We start from the raw sequence: 24,377 nt of genomic DNA on the forward strand, positions 1-24,377 counted from the left end.
ACTTTTCTGTTGAACAGTGGAACAAAATACCTGTCAACAGGTGCAGAAGTCTGAGAGGAACAGAAAACACCTGACTGTAGTGGAAAGATTAACGGATTATTAGTTTATGAGTGATGTAATATGTAATAAATTATCTTATATTTTTGCCTTTTTAAAAAAATATTTTTATTGAACCAGAATAAGAAAATAATGTAATAATTTTCATAATTTTTTTTATTTATAATTATTTAAGTCCATTTCATCTTATTTTACAGGCAGCTTTTTTCCCCCTTCTTTAATGAAAGGGTATGAATAAATATGAGCACAACTAGTGCACAAAAAGTCTAATGTTAGTGTCACAGACTTTCTACAAATGTGTTTCAAAAACCCTTTAATCTAACTTGGAGAATTCTTTAAAGTTTAGTTGTGTAGCAGTTGCACCAATAAAACATTTTTAAAAACTCAGCCCGTGGATGACGTATTGATAGCAAAACAGAATTTATTTGCATGGTCAGACTAAAATTGAGGATCTCACTAGTCATACTTAAAGACTGACATTTTAAGTGAAAACAAAAGTACAAAGACTCAAAAACAAGAAGGTATGGCTTTGGTTAAATAACACTAGTATGTTGGAGAAAACTGTTACATGATATCTTAAATAGAGCAAGAGCAGAATTAAGGCTGCAGAATTCCCTGAACGACATGAAAGGCCAAATAATTATCATGAACATAGAGACCCAACCTGCTGCTCATACAGTAGATGCTACTCATATGCTGAGGGGAATAAGTCACCTAAGTCTTGTCATTCAATCTGACAGACTATTTTTTTTCCCTACACATTTCAGTGGACTCACAGACTAAAACCATAACTGTGGACAATTGACCTGTTGGATTTGGCAGGGGTTGTGACATGGCACTGATACAATGGCACAAACAACCTGTTAATACATGCTGGAATAAAAACTTTTTAATCCACAGTTGCATAGTTATTGGAACGTCACAGGCAAATGTAGTGCACTGCTCAACATTTATAAGTTTCTCAGTACAATGATCACAGCAAAAAAAAAAAAAAAAAAAAAAATCTATTTATTCATTATTATGCATTTACTGCAGCAACCTGCCATCATTGGAAACGTGGTTATCTAAAATATAAACGCTATGCACAATCCACATAATGTAGCATATAATGTTGGATATTTACGAAAACTTACTCGGGATGGATTTAAACAGTAATGACGGTGCACATCAGAGATAAAAACACCATGTACTCCCAGTATCTTCGTGTGGCTCCACTTCACTGTGCGAAACCATTTTTCCTGTTATGTTTTTCAGAGAAAGAAAAAATGAGGAATGATTTGGCAGCACAAAGATTCAGAACAGCAATCTGCAAATGGCTGCAAACTGACAAGATTGATTGAAAAAAAAAAAAAATCAACAAAAAGGAATTAATATGAATTTCTCTGTAGCTAACATTGATTCAATAATTGATTAAACTGTTAAAAAAAAAAAAAAAAAAAAAAAAAAAAAAAAAAGGTTGCTCTGTAACATATCCACTTACTATTCATACACAAATGTGTTTGAGTCACTTGACAGTTCACACATATGTGAACCTTGATACTGATTCACCCCTTTTCCAGTCATTTTATTCGTCAAAGCATGATTGGTGTATCACTGTCCAACTATTTACCACAGAAGTATCTAAAAGCGTTTTTCTCCTAATAAAAAAAAAAAAAAAAAAAAAAAAAAAGACCAAACCAAAACAAGAAAAAAAGTTCAGAATGCAAAAGCTAAAAACAACAGGTAACCTGTTCCCTGCTTTATGGTTTCTAAAATGACACACTCAACCAGTGAGCAGCATTGTCAAACACACACAGTATAATCACAGATTTCAGTGTCAGTGTGGTCAGTATGAATTATCTTCTAAAAGATACAAACGATATAGATTTTAATAGACAACTATTTGAGTGTTAAAAAAAAAAAGAACCTTTTGCTTTTGGATGATGTCCAACATGTTGAAGAGATGAGAAGGAAAATTCTGTAATCTGTTTGCTTGAGTTAGAACAACCCCCTGAAAATGGCACCATTTTGTCTTGATGAGAGTTTTTAAGTCCTATAAATGCTAAATATGTATGCATAATGTCTCCTGGCTAACTCAAGACCACCTGGAAATAACTTGCTGTCAGCATATAATAGAAATTATTTTCCCAATTCCAAAAAGGACATGACATATTTGATCTAGCAGAATGCCGCTTCAACCACATGCACACATTCAACTTATACAAACTTCCAAAGCCACAGTCACCAGAGGACAACCATCTTTAACACAGACGAAGTCCATTCTCACTCCATTTGTGCTAAAATGATTTAGACACGGAACTAAAGTCTGACCTAAAGTGAAGAATTTTCCCCAACTCTAACTGAACAGTTTGATGAAGCAGCCGTGGCAGTAGGGTTTGTCATTCTGCTCCTTGAAAGTGCCTTTGTTGAGCTGTTTCAAGCAGAAGGCACAGACAAAGTGCTCCGGGTGGAACTTCTTGGACATGGCTGTGATGCAGCGCCCTGTGATGGGCTTCTGACAGCCGGAGCAGAGGGAGCCGCGCCGCTCGTGGTAGTGCACTTCACAGTAGGGTTGGCCTTCATGTTCGAAGAAACTTCCATTCACAAACGGAGTGAAGCACTCCTGCAGACACACAGGAATAAGCTGTATTTGTAACTGTGTTGTTTCAATGAGGAACACAGCGACAGGAATTATCAATACAAACCCTGCAAACGAAACATTCTGGATGCCAAAGGGAGTTGAGCGCTGAGATGTAATTCTCCAGAATGGCTCTGGCACAGCCGCCGCATTTCGGTGCAAACATGTCAAAGTAATCCTTCCTGCAATAAGCTTTTCCGTCCTTTTCATGAAAACCTTCAGAAGCAACACACAAATGCAAAACATTTATTATTCCATTCAATCATTACTGTAAAAGTAGAAATCAAACATATTTGGTATTGAAAAAAAACTATTAAAACCCCAAACCTTCTGGGCCAAAGAAGGATCCACACTGAGCGCAGAAGAAGTGTTCAGGGTGCCATGTTCTGTCCAGCGCCGTCACAACTTTCTAAATGGACACAAGACTTATTACAAGTTGACCATTACTTATTAAAGCATGCACATGTTCAGAGAGATGACCCACATCCAGTATGGGCCCATTGCAGTAGTAGCATCGTGGAGAGAACAGATTATGGTAATCTTTCTCACAGTAGGGCTGTCCTTCTCGCTCGAAAAAGTTTCTGGAACCAATCTCCTCTTGACAGTGTGTACACACAAAATGTTCAGGGTGCCATGTGCGGCCCATGGCAGTCACCACCTAAGCAAACAGGAGAGTAAACTGCATTTAGTGCGCAATTTTACAGGGTTAAAACAGATTTATTTCACACATACTTTTATTTTTATCTCACCTGTCCCACAATCGGCTTACAACAGGCACCGCAAACTCCTTTGGCTACTGTCTGCACCCCGAGTTTGTTGAGGTCTGACTGCAGGCTACCAAGCATGTTGTCCAGTTTGTTTACCTGTGTCAGGGGCCCACCAGGAACGCCACCTTTCCCTTGGGCCATAATCTGAAATGGTTCAGTGTGAGAATGGAGTTATATGTGCTTGATAAACATACAAGTGTTACAAAAAGTGAGTGAAAAATGTGGAAAACAGAAGGGACAAGAGATGCAGATTCATGCCTGCATTGGAGGGAAGATTGGGTCATATTCTGTTTGGCAGCCTACAGACACCAGGACTTTGGATGCAGCTGGTTGTTCCGGCTCCACTGCTGGTGACCGAGCTGGGGTGTTGAGGACGGGAGGAGGGGGCTCTGGTTTGGGGATGGGAAGGTCCTGAATTCGGACTGGTGGAGGCGAAGCTTTTATAATCTGCTGAGGTGCAGGGGGAACTGTTTCCTGAATACGGTTAGTCTGAGGAGGGGTAGAGGTAGAGGTCGGTGGAGGAGGGGGTGGTGGCATTGGAACAGGGCCCTGCTGTACTGGGAGTGGTCTGTTGGGGTTTTCTACAACGGGAGGGCGATGAGAGGTAGGGGGAGAGAGATGTGGGAGCACGTTCCTGACAGGGACAGGTGACTCAGGGGTAATTATGATCTGAAGAGGAGACAAAACAGACAAAAGAGGAGGAGACAGAGAGGAAAATGTGCAGAAAGCAAGAGGATAGAATGAACTGGGAAAAGAAATTCTGGTGAAAGTGTTAACCACAATGAAGCCAACCTTGTCAACTTCTGTGTTGAACCCCTCAGGACGGAAACGCTGAGGTTTAGAGGTGATGACGACACCATCAGTCAGCCAGTCATCAGACTGTTTGCGCCTTCGCTCCGAGCGGGCGATTCCAAGCTTACCCTGAAGCTCCTCTATGAGACGGTCCTGAGAAGAGGTCTTGTTCACGATCATGGGGCCCATCTTCCTGCGTAGGTGACCATCTCGGTACATGGGGTGGATATTGGGAGTCTCTTTTGTGCGCCTAATCACTGATTTTATCTAAAGGGGAATGGTGAGCACCTTATCTTATGTCCACATTAATCATAAATCAGCTCAAGCAACATGCCAGGATGCAAGGTGGTCAGTGGGCTTTGAGTCACATTTCAAATCATTCTCGCATGCTTATATGAGATGCCACTTTTATCCACTTGTACCTAGTCTGCAGAGTCTCACACAGATTCTATTAGGGTGTTTTACACAAAACTAATGCAACATATAGCAGATTATAGATTTAAGATTATATTTTACATGGTACTGCTAAGCTTTGCATTAATTATAAGTCTTGCATTAAACCAAAAAAATCCTCATTAGAAGCTTCTATTCATGTAGCCTCTGTCTGAAAATACACTAGTAGTGTACAAGTGACTGGTTTAAATCTTTCTAAAAGTTTGGGAAACACAAATGAATAAGAGGCTAGCATGTATAAAAGCATCAGTCTCGTTAGCCAGGAGCGGGATAAAAACAAGCCCAACTTGTGTAACATGCAGCAGTGCAGACGCATACGTGTCCTGTTGCAGAGACTCGGTCCAAAGTGGGAGTCTGAAGCAGAGGAAGGTCCAGGGCAACATCAGGGGTCCCCGGGCATGAGAAAGGGGTCATGGACTCATCCATCCAGCTGGCTTCTGTCAGCGGGGTCATGCTGCCATCTGTATACAGCCTCTCTGTGTAAGGAGTCATGGTGCCATCCAGTCCATCGTGTAAGGACATGGACAGCTCCTCGTCAGCCCAGTCCAGATCTCCATTCCCATCAGTGCCTCCATCCACTGAGTCATCTGTAAAGGTGTTAGTGGCACTGGTGAAAGTGTCTGGCTGCACACCGCTCCTGTCCATGGGCAGGATGAGCTCCTCGTGCACCTCCAGCATTCCTTTGCCAAGGTGACGGGTCTCCATCTTCAGTTGAGGTTGCTCTTCATGTGTATTTCTATGATTCTGTGCAAAACTCATTGCAAGCAGCTTGTCTAGAGCCTCATCCAGAGAGGGCTCTGCTACAGGAGGTCGCTGCACGACAGGGGTGGTGTCAATCTGAGCTGCAGGTGTTACTTCCAACAGCTCGCTTGTGGTGCTTGTGGTGAAGGTAAGCGCAGTGGGAACCTTCAATGGAGACGCTGGACATGGCGAGGATGTTTTTGATGAGGCAAGCACAGAAGGTGGGGCAACGAGGAGCGGAGAGGGAGTTGAGAGTGGGGGGGTGAGGCTTTTTGAAGCAGGTGGACTAGAGAAATTTAAATCATGGTCATGGAAATAAGCAGACCCTTTGCTGATAGACTCTGGCGTATATGATGCCTTACCAACAGTAGCTGAAGGGGAGATTCGCTCAACAGATGGACTGGGAGACTTGGAGGACTTGTGGTCCAGGACTGTGATAACTGAGGTAAGTGAAGGGGAGGTGGTATTGGAAGGGCTTGGGCTATTTCTTAACAAACTGTAATGAGATGGAACAGACTGGGAGAGCACAAGCAAAGACTTTGTTTGGGATGCCAGCATGGAAGCAGAGATGTCTATAACAGAGTCCAGGTCCATGTCACTGGCTGCAGAGAGTGAGGATGCAGGACTGTGAGGAGGGAGAAGGCCTGAATGGGGCATCAACATGCTACAATCTCCTCTATCCTCATCTATGTGCAGCTCCAGACCAGAATTTAAAGAGATGAGAGGAGAGGCAGGCTGGTGGGACAGACTAAGGGAAGAAGAAGCCACAGGGGTTACAGAGGAAGAGACCAGAGGATGGTGAGAGTTGGAAGATGTTCCTGCAGGGTCTAGTGGAGACCCAGAAGAACTGGGCTAGAAAACAGAGAATCATAAGCAAGATAAAGAAGAAGGTAGCAGCAAAAATAAGAAATAAATTAAAAGAGGATTGAGTTTTATTCACTTATGCTGCTTTTTACCTTAAAGTCTGACAAAGAGGCCATCAGTTCATCCAGTTCTCTTGTGGCACAAGAAGCTGAAATTCTGGCTTGCTGTTGAGATGATGTGTCCAGATCATTGTGTCGAGTGGTTGGGCTAGTAAACACAAGTTACAAGTAATAAAGGGATTTGTGATAACATCCAGTCAATCATGTGTACAACAAAACTAGATAAGATAAGATAAGATAAGATAAGATAAGATAAGATAAGATAAGATAAGATAAGATAAGATAAGATAAGATAAGATAAGATAAGATAAGATAAGATAAGATAAGATATATTTATATAGCACTTTTCAGACACAAGGTCACAAAGTGCTTCACAACAATAAAAACACAGAAAACCTGCAACGTGTGGAAAATAAATAAATAAATAAAAACAGTATAAATACACAGCAGTGTCACAGAGCTAAAATGCTTGCCTGAACAAATATGTTAAATATCATCTGGGTAAGTTGTCAATAACAATCAAAACCTTTCTTGGCTCCATTAAAAATCACCAAACATATTGTGCACCTGTTCTACCAAAGAAAAAACAGCAAAAGCCAAAACAGCCACTGGTTCAGCAGCACTACATGGCCCAGTATAAACCATGTATTTAAGATGTTTAAATAAAATGTTCCCCAAACCCTTAGTTGCAGTACGAATTCAGTGACCCCCAGCCCAACTAACAGAGACCACTTGTCCACTACAACTATTTCATTCTTTTAAAAAAAGTTAACTAAGATGTCCACACATCCCTGTGTGGAACTTAACAGAGACTTTTCTTAAGACAAAGTGAGTTGGAGGTCAATTACAAGTCAGTGAGGCAGACACAATAAACATTTCACTAATGTAACACTGTTCAAATTCAACCTGCCTACCTTGGTGAAGGTACTGAGCCCTCCAGCTCATCCAGTAGACTTTCCACTGTGGGTCGGGCTTCCTCCAGTCTTGTCCCATTTCTCTTTGGTTTCTCCTGTGGTGGGGGGCTTACAAGGATGTCAGGGCCATTGCCATTCTCATAGTGGGTGATGCTGCAGGATGGTAAGGGTGGAGCTGCCTCCTCTGTGGGTATGTAACATTATGACTTACACCGCTATACACAAACAGCAGAGGAAATGCTGACGAAATTCCCCTTGTCACAATTTCCAATTTGAGCATCCTCTATCCCTTACTCTGCATTAGCGCTGGGGGATTAATCAATTTCGATTAATCGATTAATTCAAATTAGCTGTTTATGAAGATTTATTTTTATGAAATTTGAGGTTTTTTTGGTTCCGACAGCACCTTTTTTGGCTTCCGTAGATCATAGTGACGTCAGTATACTCCCGCTGGTTTCCCACTTAAGCAAGTAAACACATCAACATGGCGGCTAGCAAAGAAGAGCTTGTTCCCAGAAAAGTAAAACTTTTATTTTTATTACCTCATTCCCAAAGTGGGAAATTGTTTTAAATATTTATTGTCGAAATACTCTAAAAGGAGTAATTATTTTTCTTCCAAAAGGAAGCACTTTTATTCATTAATTTATTAGTTTTTTATGTTGGGATAAAGTTACACAAGTGAAGTGAGGCCTATTCTTAAACATATGCTCAAAACCTAAAAACAAGCTCACTGTGGAAAAGCACTGAGTGCAAGCATGTTGTGTGTTATATGTTCATTGTTTACAGTGGCTGCGCCTGCCATCTTTTTTTACAAGCTTGTGTAACAGCTTGTTAAGTAGCACTTTAATTTCAGGTAAACTCCTAGGCTAAATGCAAAATAAAAGCATTTTTGAAAAAGAATAATTTTTTACTTTTTTTTTTTTTTTTTTTTAAATCTTTAACAGTGAATCAGTGAATTTACTGCTAAATCGATTAAAATCAGAAATCGGATTTTATTTTTAGCCATATCGCCCAGCCCTACTGGGCATCTTAGGCTCTCCCACTATAGGGTATTAAGGCAGCAAGGACAGACAAGAGGAAAGAGGACTCTAGATGACAGGTAATAAACAAAATGAAAGGGTAGAAATCAATTGAAACCAATGTGAGTGAAAAATTAAGGGTCTGACAGTTGCATCATTGTCTTGTTGCAAGCCATCACTGTTTCATCATTTGCATTAGATGAGAATTAAAAATATTTTTGACCACCAAAATATTTCTTATTGAATCAATTTACATCTCTCAAGACGTTTTGCAAAAGATTCACTAATGCATTCTGGTTGTAGCTCCTCCAGTGAGCATCCTCTTTCCTCATTCCTCCAGGTGTTTTTCAGGAAAACGTCCATCAAAATGTCACACTGAGACTGATTTTCAGGTCACAAGCAGACAGAGGAAGTGTGAACAAAATAGTTAAATGCAATGATCTTTCCATGTCTACCTGTAGTGGGGAAGGAAGGAGAGCTCAGCTGCACTGCGTTCAGTTCCAACAGAAGCCTGTCAAGCTCTGAGAGATTATTGCCCAGGGCAGAGCTCATGGCGGCTGATGAGGAGTCTGATGTCTTCTGCTTGTTTGGAAAACTGTAGAAAAACAAAGAAAATAGCTAAAAGTAACAGAAAACAGCAGATATTGTGATCTTCTTTGTATACACATGATATCTCAAGTTTGCATAGGGTACCTGTAAACGTGATCCTCTTCAGTGTGTGACAATGGAGAACTGCTACTGTCCCTAGACCAGGAGCTCTTCTGGGGTGAACCTAAAGACTGCAGAGGATGCATTAAATATTCATTAGCCTTCTATTTGAAAAAAATCTGAAAGACTTCTTTACTGACAAGTTTGTTCTCTGGGACTGTATATAAACCAGAAGTAATACATACAGAGACATATTAAGCCACCTTTTTACCAGCTGTGTAGAGTTGTTGAATTGCTGTAAGGTCCGTGTGTACATATTTTCACAACCAACCTTTCTGTTGCAGCTCTGCTACTCTCTGGAGTCTTTTTATATTGGCAAACAATTAAGAAATAAAAAAAAGTGACCTATGATTAATAACAGCCAAAACAAGTCCAGAGAGTTTTCTAGTTGTAATCAGATTAAAGTCACATGACTTTTTAACCCTTTTTAAAAGGAGACAGGAGCACAAAAAACTGGCATTTAATTCTTATACCCAGTGTATCGCACAGGGGGTTTCCAATTACAGAACCTATAAATATCCCATCTATTAATGAGCAATTTTAAAAATTAAATGGAAAAATTACCATCATGAACACAATCGAATATAATTCTAATGCCTATGACACATTGCTTACACATAGAAACAGCTGTAGAAAGTGTATTGTTGCTGAGATGAAACCAATATGATGAGCTATAAAACATTTTGGCTGTTTCTTTTAAAGGAAAAGCAGCCCCACTGAGGCTTTTCTCATAAATAGGCAACACCCTGAAACGGTACTACCACCTAAGTGTTTGAAGCTGTAGTTGAGGTGTGCCTGCACTAATTTATCAACATGAGAGCCAAAATAAAAATCTTAATTTTCTGCAAATTAAGGACACCAACCTGTTGAGAAGAGTGATGAGAGTCTGGCTGATCTGTCAGGGTCCCGTTCAGCGCCTCAACTGAGGGTGGGGGAGGGACTGGAGGTGGCACTGATACATCCTGGTAAGATTGTCCTCCTGTCGGGATGGAGTAAGGGGTTTCGTCGGGCAAGAAAACGGGTCGCTTTGAGATGTGGGATGTCGTAGACTCCAGGTCTGCCAGCAATGCATCTAAAACAGAGTAAACAAAAAAAAAAACCACTCATTTATTTTTGCCATTTGAACAAATATTTTAGCAGTTTTATTTCCCCAAGATATTTCACATCTAGGTTGAATGAATAATAGGTTATTTGCTCTAAAAGTTACAAGTCACCATAGGAGACAGTAAACAGACAATGACCAGAAGTTTCCCTTTCCAGTCTGTTCAACAAAACCAAAAAAAGCTTTTGCCTCATCACAAATCCAATGGTAAGATAAGGCCATGTGACCACCAAAGCATGGCTTATTACTGAACTCATCCAAACCCACAGGGCCTTCAAGAAAATCCCTCTGAATACCTATCAGTCCACACTAAATACACATCAGTCAATAGTAAGTATCTGTCAACGTTCTTGATGTCTTCTTCATGCATCCTAGTCATTCACTTCATGTCTACAATTTGCTTCAGTTTTATGAGACCGAGTATGAACTTCACAAGACAGACTGATAACAAGTAGACAGACAGCATTTTTGAACCCTGTCCAGGGGTGACGGGGTACAGAGTTACCCTGTTGAGAGCTTGCTGTAACACAGCAACAAAATAGACTCTTACATCACACAATCCATCCATCCTCAGCCTGTCCAGAATAGACTGCAATCACTAGTTGCATACTGTTACACTAAAGAAGCCTGGAATCAGTTCACAGTGTCCTGCAACTTCTTAAATGCAATATCACTGAAACAAAATGCATTCAGATATGGAGTTTGTTCAGGGAGGACAACTTTCATTTAGAGTCCTCCCTTTAAGTTTTTGAAAGATAAGCATAGTCCATATAATACAAGAGGACTTTTAGTTTCCCCTGTCATTGATATGTCATCTAAATGATTACTACTTTCCAAATTCTGCACCAACAATTCAACCAATGTTATAGGGAGTATCTGTCATCAACGAAGTCAAAAACTACCAGATAACTTTCTTTCAAAACAGACAAACGTATACATAGAAAATATCTGAGAAATTAAGTGAAGCCTGACATTAATTATACCCCCCAACCCCAGTTGCCTGACTTAAAACTTACCTGTTAAAACCAAAGATAACCTGTCAATGTGCAGAATCATAGGAGTTAAGCAACGCAAACATTAATATTTCAGTTCATAAAAAGTTAAAAATGTGTACTCACATAGTACTGGTCTGCTTTATCTGTAATATCCTCTGTAAAGGGCTGTCTGAGTGTGTTTGTGTGAAGCAGACAGCAGTACAGAGAAAGATAGTGTGAACAACCAGCAGTGATAACATTCTACCAGTATACTGGTATAAGAGGGGGGAGTGGTTAAAAAGCCGACATTGGGGACAGTGTCCCTTTAGTGCCTCTCTATCTCAATGATTAACGCTGAAAATGCATTTTATTAATCAACTCTCATCCTCAAATATATTGCATTTGCAGAAAATATATGTCAAAGTCAACTGTATTTTTCATGTATGATGTTAAAACAAATACATAAAGTTGTTCAGCTCTGATTACATGCCTAAATAATTTGCAAAGCTAAAGCCTCTCATAGATTATTAGATCTTAACCTCCACTATATTCGGTCTTAACTTCTCAACATCATCTTCGGTCCAAAGGGGGATCCTGCCCAGAAGTCCTGAAGTTTGACGTAAACCAGATGGGAGCACAAACCTATTTAAAGCAGTAAGCTCAGCGAGTACCCATGTCTGTGCAAATGTGCTGAAATATCATGACCAGCTCAAAATAATCTGCACCTGGTGCCGACATGCTAAACAAGGCCTCACTGAGGTTGACTTTGTCACTCATAAAACAAAGCATCCAGAATGAAGAATACCAGAACTGGTGTTAGGACAAAGGCGACCCATAAACTGCACTGTTCTGGATTTAGGTACATTTTCACATTTCTCCCACAGCAACTTTCATATTACAAAACCAAAAAAATAGGGGTTGGAAAATAAATAGAAAAATAAAAGATTAAAAAACAAATTTGAATTTTTTGCTTCACAATTTTAAAATAATTGTTTTTGTTAAAAAATATATATATATATATTTTTTTTAAATAAATAAATAATAATCATTATAAAATTTTTCTCCGTTTTATTTCTTTTATTGATCTTTTTATTTGTCTTCTTGGGCATTAAAGCAGCAGAATGATGGTCTACCTACTGTGCTGTTTTTTACTGATTGAAATGAAAAATGATGAGCAAAAAAACAAGTTTTATACAAGTTATATATAATCTACAAAAATCAGCAATATCCAAGAATTGTGAGAATCGCAATTTAAATTGAATCAGCACCCAAAAAATCGGAATCGAATGGAATTGGGACCAAAGCATATTGTCACAGCTCGAACCAAACAAACTTTACTTGCTACTTATGAAAAAGTATTCCTAGAAAGTTCTTCTTGGCCTTGGCAGAGCACAGAAATAAAATAACTAAAATACTCAGAGACGAAGCCAAAGTTTTGAGACTAATTTGAACCCACTACCACCTGCTGATATCTGTGTCTGAGCCAAAGGAGCAACTTCACTACAGATCCTCTGTAGGTGGATAAATTGTTTAAATAAATGTAGTAACTTAAGCATTTTGCTGCTTTCATTCCACAATGGGAAATAATACAACCATAAAATGAATAATCCTAATGAAAATTTGTCAAACCAATGTGTTGAAACAAAAAATTTATTGAAACAAAAACTAACAACAGTGATGTTGTCAACATCTCCATAACTTGTGTTTGGTCTGGCCTTGGTCTGATCACGTCTAAATGTGAATAGGATAATGAAGAGAACTGTTCAGATGCACGCTGTTATCTAATCAGAACATTTGGTGGTCAATTCATGGTTCAGACACTTGTTTTGAGTTTCTTTTTTTGCTTAATCACCTTGTTAGTGAACAGCATGTTGTACCACTAGTTCTTAAACGCTGCACAGCTGTACACAAATTAAGTTCACTAGTAAAGGTTATTTTACATTTTAGGTTCATTCAGACATCATTAAACCAGAAAAATATTTGTAGCCTTTCGTGAGTAGTGTATGTAAACACACATAATCTCCTCTATCATGGAGAATTAAAGAATGAAGATGCTACTGAAATGCTCTTGTTTCCGTTATTTCACTGAGGAGGGCAGTAATGAGACCAGCATGAAGTGAGGACACAACTAAAAAAGTTTGATCCATAAAGGGTTAGAAGCATTAAAAATGCAAACATGCCCTCCAGGCCAAGTAACAACTAAACTTTCCATTACAGACAGGGGGTAGGAGCCACAATGGACAAAGTCCAATTCTGCCTACAGCATCCTGACTCAATGGTGCATTGTACATGGTCTGGAGGAATAAAGCTGTCATTTGAAATGATATGACTGGATTTAATCTTTTTAGATTAATTTTCAGATTAATTTATTAGTTCCAAGTCAAACAATGCACTGCTTTACACTAGCCCTGTCAAGAGCTCTAGCTAAGGTCACACTGTGATGACTTATCTCCCTTATGTTCAACAAACAGTGAGAGCTCATGCACTTCGTACTACACATTCTCATGGCGGTGGGTACATGTATAGTCTTGACTGTGCACCCTTATCCACCCACCCAGGGCCCTGCCATGGTCCTGCACTGGTTATCAGATGGGATGAAGGTACATGGGGAATTCCACACATTCCTCTGTCTGCTTTGTAAAAAGCAAGCAATCAGGTGGGGATGTGGGGAAGTTGCTCAGGAATGAGAGTATGCAGCTCTAATTCAGTGAAAAGCCCCTTTATAACACAACCTGTCTGTGGAATCAAAAAGATTATTCCCATTAAAATCTGCTCCAGCTAGGCTTTCCTCTAACACCAAAGGATTCTAGGTACTGAGTCTGTGAAGAATGTGCTTGAATACAAAACACCATCTGTCAAACCAGAAAATGAAAATGCAAGTGTTGACAATTACAGGACCCATTCTGCTAACTACAGCATGCTTCAAATTCCACAATAAGGGAGATGTCAGAGTTTTACTTGGCCTTTCCCACATAGTGTAGAGTACAGCTCAGGCAGGGACAAAACAGGGGTCTCTAATCTTTTCTATTAACATGCGGGCCATGATGATGGGCCCTCAGAGCTCACCTGTTAATAGCAAAAACAGCAGATGTGACCCCCAGTCTCAAATCGAAACTCTACACCAGACCAACCCAATGTGATATTTATATTAAACAAAGTAGGTAGGGGCCAGGGAGAGGGGGTGGTGGGTGAAATGAGACAGGAAGACATGGCTGTGGCTATGTAGCAACCAGATATATGGAAGGGATCCAAAAATGGACAGACTTACATTAAAAAAAAATAGAAAAGTAAACCATTTTCAAGCCTCTGAGACTGTAAATGGCTACCTGTTTCCAATGTAGAACACACAATGGCATACAAGGGATGAATGAGTAATGACATACAATCAGAAGCATCTTAGGGTGATAACTACCTAAAAATACTCTGCCAAGCAGCTCCACATATGAAAGATGACACTCCCCTTGAGAGACTGCTGGACCAAAATAAAAGTACTTCCCCACAGACCAGTAAATCAGATGACAAGGGAAAGTCTAAAGACTGATGTAACAGTCAGTCACTGAGGACATATTCAGGGCCAAGTATGCATAAAACCATGTGTCAATGAAGAGCCTTTTGTGCAACTAGAGTGAAAAGCATTGTTGGATAAAGGCCTTGTTTCTTCTTTTGTCCACATTTATTAAAACATACTAATCCATTATAAACATTGACAGTCATCCTATGGAGATACAAACATTTAAGAATTATAAACAATTTCCAAATGTTGTTATTATAGGAAATTTGCTATTTTTCTCTGGGATTTCATTTCATTTCATGATTAAGTTGATTAAACTTTCTACATACAGGTACAGTTGTCCTCAGATTTATTTGTAACCTTTTATTAAAGAAAAGGGCTGAATTTACAAGTCCTCAAATAAATGGAAACTAAAAAAAAAGGAAGAATGACTAAAAAAAAATTGCTAAATTATAATTTAGTGGTACAAGACACTGTTTTATTTAACAGAGTTGAAGAAAAAAACAAAACAAATCGGTCCTGGACAAATTAGAGCACTTTTCTAATAAACAGTGGGACAAAATACCTGTCAATAGGTGCAGAAGTCTGATTGAAAGGTAGAGAAAACACCTGACTGGAGTGGAAACATCAATGGACTGTTCAACTAAATATTAGTTTATGACTGATGTAACATTTGTTATTTTATATTTGTTTGCATTTAAAAAAATTTTCTATTGAACCAGAAGTAGAAAATAATGTAATCATTTTCACAGACTTTTTTATTTATCATTACTTCAGTCAATTTAAATTAATTTCACAGGCAGCAGTTTTTTTCCTTCTTTATTGGGAGGCTTTAATACATTTAAGGACGACTGTAATTACCAATGACAGTTCATTACCAAAAGTATTGTGTTTTATCTACTTGTGTAGAAAGGAGTTTAAAATGATTTTCAAATGACTTATTTTATTATTTTTTTCTAAGGATGCACTGATCCACTTTTTGGGAGTTCTGATCTGATACAGATATCTGAAATCTGAATATCTTCAGATACTGATATTTGCCGATATCAAGTCGGTTTATGTGAACATTACTGTGACTATGTTTATTATTGCTTCTATAACTGTGTAAGATTTCATTAGTTTGTAATAAATTACCCATCCTTTCTTGAGTTACCTCACCAATACAAACATAACATTTCAGATGTAATAATTTCAACAAGTTTTATTTTGATTTGGCATATTTTACCTAAATACAACTATAAATGTGTGGTTTTGTAACAAAGAAAAATGTCACATTTTAACATTTAAGGCATTGATTTCTTTTAAAACATGTTCGAGGCATGTCGTTAAACATCTGCGCTGGCTTGACTAGTGTGGTATCGGTTATCAGTTGTGGTATCAGCACACTTTTATTAATACCAAGTACAAGTACACACACATGGTATTGAGCCGATAACAATACTGATATTGGTATCGGTGCATCCCTATTTTTTTTTTTTTTTAGCAATTTAAACTATCAATCTTTTCATTTATCAAATGCTACTATCTGAAAAAAACAGCCTATTTGAAGACTAATTATTATATGCATTATCTGAAGCAAAGGCAGTGTACATGTTGCAGGTTTTAATGCTCAATTCCAATTTTTATTGAGATTTGAAAGGTTTGTGCTGTTTTTCACATCATAATTTAAATACAACAAACATCCACATCTAGAGTGAGCAGTCTACAGCCCTCAAGTCTCCTGCATGTAGAAAAGAAAATGGGATGAGACGCACACCGAGCCGTGTTTACAGAAGCAACATTTGCTGCTCCAGTTGCTGCAACCACCTCCTCCAGGATGGAAATGCAATGTCTACCTCTATATCACATAAAAGTTGAAATGCAGAATAATTTTAAGGCTCCAGTCACTTTGAAAAACATCAGATGGCCAATTTAAGATCACATATGAAAGTGGCCCAAGTCTGATTAATAGAAAGAAAATCAGGTTTGTGAGCAGAAAGGAATCAACTCATTTAGCTATTGCTGGGTTAAAAAAATCTATTCATTTGAAAGGATTCAAATTAAATTAATCCAATATCCATCTATAAAACTCAGTTAGATTTACGTTATACATTTCTTTTTTCCAGTGACAACAGTGACCTTACTCTCATGTGGCTTATCGATGCTTGGTGAGAGCTCATCAGGAACTTCACATATCAGTAGGACAACTGGTTTTAGATGGATTCACTGCTGTGTCAAGCCCCAAAATAAGCTGCTCTCAAAAAAATAATACTAAATATTGACATTTTCATTCAACAATGGATTACATTTACCTATGAACTATTTAGCAGCCTGTTACCTCTCACATTAGCAGCCAAGACTGACGTCTGAAATGTTCAACCAACATCTAATGATCTGAAAATAACAGGAAATGACATCACCACCTGCGTATGGATTTCAGAATAAAACTGATAAGGGAGTGGCAAACATCAACAACACTCTTTTGAATATGGTATTTCAGAAGTGCACGTAGACGCATCATATATTATTACAGTAGTCTGATTACTTCCAAATATCTGATTTTGATGTTCATGTCAATGGGTTTCATGTTTTATAAAAAAAAAATAATAATAATTTTTTAAAAATATTTTTAAAAAAAAGATCTGGGAAAGTCTTAATTTTTCAAGAAAAATCGGCATTGTTACAAACATATCTATAAACAAATCCCCATCCAATCAAATCAAATATATTTGAATCAGTCTGTTTGAATTTAATCGATTCAGGAAATTAGTGGTAACCCAGTCCTACTGAATATTGCTGCATATTTTAAAGAAGACCAAATAAAAAAAAGAAAAAAAACTTAGTACTTGAGAAAAGTACTTGAAATTTCTCCAAGTTTGCAACATCAATGTTTTGTTTGTTTTTTTTTTCTTTTTAAGCCAGGTTTGATTACTTAAATACAGTTTCCCATGTCAATTGGTGGTGAGTTGTGAAAAATTGAAAGTTTTTTATGCTTAAAAATATTAAATGTTATTATAAAGGTTTTGACAGCAAAAATAGGATGAGGTTGTTGCAGATTTTCTAAATCAGAAACTATGAACTTTGATCACAAGGAAGTCCTAAAAGTAAAAATAAGAACAGAAAATGTGTGATCAAAGCTGGTAACGTTGGAGAGTTAGCAAGATCTGAAAGTGGCACCATGTCTTGTCTCCTCCCCCACTGGCTTTGCTTCTTGCGTGATCCGGGGCTTTTATCTTACCTCCGCCAACGAGGTTATGTTTTTACCAGCATTTATCTGTTTGTGTTCAAGATAACCCAAAAAAATTTTGAACAGCTTTTAATTAAATTTTCAGGAGTTGTTGGAAATGTGAAAAGGAAGAACTGATTTAAATTTGGTGGTGATCAGGATCACCGTTTGGATCCAGGAATTTTTTAAAAGCCGTGGCAGAGGTTTGCGCTCTCCGAGTGCTTTTCTAGTTCGTGGTTTTTTTCTACCAACAATTTTCTCTTTCTGTTTAGCGGAAGGAGGCAAATAAACCGAGCCAGATCGAGGAAATCTTTCCTGCTTTTCTCAGCCATGAAGAAGCTTACGAATTGTAAGAAATAGCAGAGCCAAAGTTTTTACAGATTTACAGTAAACTGAGGGGTCTAACTTTATTACTTAATGTTCATGATTATAAAATGCACAAACTACTATCAGGACAAGGAAGCACTTCACCCAGAGTAAAGAAAAATGTCTCTGAGCAAGATTACCAACCTACGCTTTAATCTTGCATAAAAAAATAAATTTAAAAAAAGTGTGTTTAGAAAAACCCTTCTCTTTTTTATTTTTCTTTCAGACAGAGTTTCCTTCTCTGGAAATATACTGAAAGCCTTGGTAAATGCCCTGCGGTGTCTCTTACTTGAATGACGCTAGAAAAATGCTGCAAGGCCTGCAGTTCCTTCCTACCTCATTACTCAGAACTGTGAGAAAATAGTTGGTGCTGTACTTTGAGTCAAGTTACAAAGCTACAAAACTGAAAAGCTATGAAGTATGACACAGAGAAACAGGAAGAGACTGGAAAGAGCTGCAAGTTAAACAACAATATGGTACAACAGCCTTGTACAGAAGAAATGCTGTTCTAGCACCAAGTTCCCAGACGGAGGGCCCACAGCTGCCCCCTCTAGCAGTGTTTGCTGGCCTCCAGCACTGACTCTCCTCATTGTTTTTCTCCTATGTTTCCTGAGGATGTGGGGCAGGCTCAGTTGCCTAAGCGATGAGGTCAGCCATGTAGCACTCTCTTCCCCAGACCCAGAACAGGATGGGTGTGGAGCTCAGAAACAAGACTGATTTACAGTCAGGAGCTTCTTTCTCGCCTTACAGGCAAGCCCACTGGTTAAGGGTGGTACGCACTAACCCATGCAGCTCTCATAGAGTGATGATAGCTAGTTTGGTAACACTAACTCCGTGTTACTGTTCCACCAAGCCACAGAAACCACTGAAGACCTTCGAAGATTTCTGGTATGCAGTGCAAAAAGCTGTAAACATTAAAGATCACTCTGCTCAAACTTAAGCTCTTACTACTGTTTCGGTAATAAAACCCTCCACTGCAAGGTGATCAGCTGATATTATTACAATAAATGCTACAGGACTGTTGTGTGTTTACAAATGTATGAAGGTTTTGCTGTCTGCTCCTGTACACACATGTTGTTGTGTCTTCAAACTCAGGCCCAGTTTCTCCCACTGATTTAAAACACTCTATAGCACTTGTTCTCCGCTGTGGTTCTTCTCAGCCGATTGCAAGAATCAGAAATGTTTATATGTTGGCAAATCCAAGTTATTTTGCCTTTAATCTCATTCCCAAACAGTGTTTCAATCGCCCAACTGCGAGATTAAGAAACAGAAAATGGAAACATTCCAGCAAGTTTGTGGAAAGCAGTGTACACAACAATACTTTCATAGAGGTGTTTGAGACTGGCATGCAAACATTACAAACTAGTTATGCTCTACTGTAATGGATAAAAAGATATCTGCAATACATGTTGCTGCAGACATGAAAAACAGTTTCAGCAACTAAGTGAGATAGGTCTGTTTTCCTGAATCTCACACAAGCCTGAGAAATTCACAAAGAGTCGAATGGTGGCTTTGTAACACACAGAAGTGAAACACAAACACAGAGCATTCAAACAGTGATGTGCAACATGTGGCGTAAGGTCCACATCTGGGTGGAGGCCTGTCCCCTTGGCCACATCAGTAATGATATTGAGGTCAGGCCTGGCTACCACCTGGTAAGGACTGTTAAAGCCTAAATGGAGACATCTGCTGGGAATACCTGACTCAGAGTAACAGCCTGGAGGAGTACTCACACCCTGCCACGGGAATTCCCTTCCGCCAGTGGTAAGCAACATAGATCAATACACATGGCAGGACAGAAGAGGGAAAGAGTAAATTTTGAACTTCTTTACAAATATCTCAATGTAGACGTGTCTATAACAACTGGGCCTCGATGCAAGAACCTACATAGACTCTGTAGCTTGGGTTTAGTCAAAGTACAGTAAAATACAGTCATTAGGAATTTACAAATTGTAAACATGGTTTGTTTCTGCATATGTAGAGAGGATGTGGGAACTGTGACAAGAAGGTTATTGTAATGCTATAACATGTTCAGCTTCTTTAGCTTTTAACATCTCAAACTGCTGTAATTACAACCTATGTTGTAGCAGGACAGACTCAAACTGACAGTGAACTCAAAGTGGAGAGAAGTGGCAAGAGTTAAGTCATGACCCAGAGAGTATTTGGCCTTGGACCCTGACACAGAGTGATGTTTGAAATTCCACAGCAGCCTCGCCCCCTTCCTCAGCCTGCTTTTCACGCAGCTTCACAGGGGTTGTAAGCGCCCTCTCCACCAACAATAAGTTCTTTCAGCAGCAATAGCTTGTAGTGTGCCCTGAAGGTATTCTAACACTGGGCCAAATGCGAAATGTGGCCCATCATCTCTCCACTTAAACAATTCACAAATCTATTTTACTGTAGTTCTACTTTGGGAGATCAGTAAAACCTGGGACAACTGCTACAGATATTTACCAGGCAGAATAAGTTATTTATCGTGAATTAGCATGGCAAATATAACAGACCAACCAGTTAATAAAATACTATAACAGAATTGGAGATTAAGTGTGAAGGCCAATGATTTACATGGTGCAAAAAGTAAATAAAGTCACTAAAAGAGCTAGTACTGGATATAGAGAAGACTAGTCTTGTAGTAGTGCTAAATTGATTGATAGAAATTCCTAAAATTAATATGTCTGTTGCTTAATAGTGACAATTTGCTTCTTTTCTCTGATAATAACTGCAAGCAAAATCCTCATGATTATTTAATGTGTGCTAATACTACAAATGTGAGCTTTTCGTATGGGTCTTCATGGGCTTTTTTTCCCCACATTATGTAGCTTAAATGTTCAATCATATTAGTTGATAATGATAAAAGGTTAACGCCAAAACAAACAAGTCCACTGTGACTTTATTTGAGACATACAGAGAGAGAAATCATCACAAACTAGATTTGAGCATCAGTAAAACTAACACTTATTAAAGTAAAACAACAAACCATTCACAAATCAGTAGTACATACTGCATCCCACTTTCATATTGATATGTTTAGAAAGCATTAATGACAAATGGCTAGTCACAACTGGAGGTCTCTCTTAAGGCTAAAAACGTGGCAGCTATTTAGTAATGACTCACTCAGTAACATGAGAAATTTGCATCCAGAAGGTTTGCGATCAACAACTGCACAGTGTAAGCCTCGAGCATATTTGAGATTGTTGAATAAGTAAACTGAAGTCAACGGTCAGGTTGCTGGTAAATAATTTGAAATGATACCCCTGTGTTTTTGCACAGGCTGAAACCCATGCAACCTTCAAAGTCAAGGTCAAGTTTATTTATACAGCACATTTCCAGCAGATCATGCTGCACAAAGTGCTTTACAAGTTAACATCTAAATTAAAAGAGTGCATAATAGTAGATCAATAAAACCAATGCAATTATTTATACCTATATTTAAATAATTTTCAAAAACTAAAAGAACAATGACTATGATAGTTAAAACTAAATATTCAGATCAACTTGTGATAAAAGCCAGTTGATAAAAATGTGTCTTTAACAGAGATTTGAATTGCTCTAGTGCAGGGGTCCTTATGAGCTACCATCCTGCATGGTTTAGTGTTTTTCTGGTACAACCCACTTAATTCAAATGAAAAGGTTATCTGACCCCAGGGGCAACATTGCCGGACCCCAAATTGAGCTTTGGGGCACCTCACAAATAAGGGGACCATCTTCAAGCTATCGGGGCCCAAATTCACACACAAAAAAGTCTTTCTGGATAAGACTGGGACCACTGAAGAACAGCTCCTAGGGCCAATACATGATTCCAGCCATGAAGGAAGAATATCCTGGTCAACCATGTCAAAGTTGTTGGGTCCAACAACATGCAGTAGAACTGTAGGAATCAAGAGTTTTTTTGTTTTTTTGTTTTTTCCAGAAAGACCATTAAAAATCCTAAAGAGTGCCATCTCTGTGCTATGGGGAGATTTAAGACCAAAATTAAACTTTAGAGATCTCATTAAGATCTAGATAGTCTGCAGATGTAAACAGGCCACTTTTTCTAAGACTTTCGATTGAAAAGGCAGGCTTCAAGATTGACCTGTAATTAGCCTGAACAGTAGGGTCCAGGCTGTGTTTCTTAATAAGGGGTTGAACTGTGGCCTGTTTAAAATATGATGGGACACAACCTATAACGAGGGATGTATTAATTAATCTCTGAATAAGGGCCAAAAACATCTTTTACAAAATTTTGATGTAAGACAACCTGAGGTGCAGTGAGATGGTCTTAAATAATGAACTGTCTTAAGTTATTCTGTCAAAGAAACAGGCTCAAACTGTGTCCAGGCAGCTGAGCACACACACACAAGGATCACTGGGATCTGAGGCAGAAGGTCTTCACATACACTTTGTTAGAAAACACCACCATCCCCACCAACAAGGATTAATGATACAATTAAAAACATTAAACACTACTTAAGGCCTATGGCTGTTTGTGGACATTAACTTAGTCTTTGCAGCTTGACCACATCTTGGTAGGCTCAGAGACACTCCCTTAAAGAAAGTCATCATTCACGCCTGATGGTGAATGTTCATCTAACCATAGCTCTGACAACGGCTCATAGCGCACGGTCCTGAGTGGAGCAATAGAGTCCAAGATATGGAAATAAAACCATCAAATAAGTCCTCAACGCTGTCACAGCTTAGGTTGATTATGTCAAAGAGAACTGTGGCGTTATTAAAGCAGTAAACCCAATCCATCATGCCTTCTAGGCAGGGCCGGATCAAAAGTGCACAGGCCCCTGGGCCCGTAGTGTTCAAGGGGCCCCCTTCCCCACCGCAACATTGTAAAAAATGTGAATGATACACTGTGAAACGACATTTCTAACATCTCTCAGCCAGTGGTACCAATAGCAATACACTAGACACTGTGGTGTAACTATCTGGCTTTCATAAACATTTTGTGTCATGTCCAAACTGATGGTGTTTACCCTATGTGGGCCCCACATGGGCATGAATGTGGGCCCCTGGGCCCGTGTCCATAATGCCCATTGGATAATCCGGCCTTGCTTCCAGGTGGATCAAACATAACACCTTATCGCTATTTGGCACTTGCTATCCTCCAAACCCTCCCTGTGGTCAAGGCCAATAGGCGTTTAAGTACCAGAATATAATCACTTTAAAAAAAAAAAAAAAAAAAGTTTGTAAATGTTTATCTGATTATATCTTTCTGTGTGCGTGGCACTTATAAACACAAGCCAAAAAGGTTATTTTGCAGCATAAAAACAAAACCTAAGCTTGTTTTTGTTGGCTTTTTCTTTCCCTACATTTTTGCTTGGTCTCCAACATCAGGGTTTTCATAATAATCTGTAGACAGTTTTTTTGCATGTCACCATCACGATTAAAATGGGATTTTAGTCAGCCAAAGCAGAGCTGAGCTCACATCGTGCTGTAATGACCAATCTAAATACGGAGGCCTGTTGACTCTACCACTTCAAAGTGGGAATGAGTATGAGTAGCCTAGTGCAATGGTTGAGAGGAGGTAATGTGTAAGCTCGATGACAAAATGTCAGATAAGCAGCTCATCCTTCAGGCACATATTTAGATTACAAGTAGTTTACATACATGAACAGGTCGACGTGTTGTTAGCAGAGACTTTTACAAGAGGGAGAGTTTATAAAAGGAGGAGGTGGTGAAGGCTAGCAATGTCCAGTGGCTATGTTATGTTACCACAATACTTTATTTAAAGAAGTGGCTGAGCTGCTTAGTGCAGAAAACCTTTACTTTTTCACATTATGCTGAAATGTGCTAGGCTGATAATGAAGTGATTTTTCGGCGCAAGGTGACCAACCTGCAATGGACCAGAGACGCTCTTTTCTTTTCAACATAAAACCTCTACGTGACGATGACTACTCCTCCACCCTGTTATCTGTTCCTCACTGCGGGCAAAAATAACTCTTTGCTTTTCCAAAACAATTTGAGAACTCACCTAAATCGTCCATGGCGGCTGTTTAGTTGTGGGGTGCGTCAGTTTTCTGCTTGGCGAGCTTTTAGACTGTTTACGAAGAGTGAATTTTGTTCGTCAAACTTCACCACCGCTTCCCTGGAAGTTAGTCAGGATTGGTCTCGGGAACGCGCCCCGTTTGTGCATGTGTACTTCACCAGAGCGCGCACTCGTTTCAGATGTAGCTCATGAGCGACATCTTGTGGCCAAAAGGTGACATGACGTGTTTGAATTTATTTCGCTCCGAGGTCAAAAGA

General features: G+C 39.0%; 1 protein-coding gene across 4 annotated transcripts; it reads right to left on the reverse strand.

Moving 5' to 3' along the window:
• Positions 1 to 1,645: 1,645 nt before the first annotated feature.
• Positions 1,646 to 24,237, reverse strand: pxnb (paxillin b). Of its 4 annotated transcripts, XM_079251842.1 has the most exons (11): positions 24,106 to 24,237; positions 9,855 to 10,063; positions 8,977 to 9,062; positions 8,739 to 8,878; positions 7,265 to 7,448; positions 6,384 to 6,498; positions 3,424 to 3,585; positions 3,159 to 3,332; positions 3,002 to 3,083; positions 2,742 to 2,890; positions 1,646 to 2,659 (listed from the first exon to the last, which is right to left on the reverse strand). In XM_079251842.1, exons 1-11 carry the CDS (start codon positions 24,116 to 24,118, stop codon positions 2,393 to 2,395), a joined length of 1,581 nt encoding a protein of 526 aa, XP_079107968.1. In that variant the 5' UTR covers positions 24,119 to 24,237; the 3' UTR covers positions 1,646 to 2,392. The 4 variants fall into 4 exon arrangements, with proteins under 4 accessions (XP_079107968.1, XP_079107967.1, XP_079107966.1 ...); XM_079251841.1 differs by lacking the exons at positions 6,384 to 6,498; positions 7,265 to 7,448; positions 8,739 to 8,878; ... (1 more) ...; positions 9,855 to 10,063; positions 24,106 to 24,237 and adding exons at positions 3,700 to 4,110; positions 4,234 to 4,926; XM_079251839.1 differs by lacking the exons at positions 1,646 to 2,659; positions 2,742 to 2,890; positions 3,002 to 3,083; positions 3,159 to 3,332; positions 3,424 to 3,585 and adding an exon at positions 4,471 to 6,279.
• Positions 24,238 to 24,377: the final 140 nt, after the last annotated feature.

This window comes from Telmatherina bonti (genome assembly GCF_933228915.1).
Source record: "Telmatherina bonti genome assembly, chromosome: 13".
Lineage (NCBI taxonomy): Eukaryota > Metazoa > Chordata > Actinopteri > Atheriniformes > Telmatherinidae > Telmatherina > Telmatherina bonti.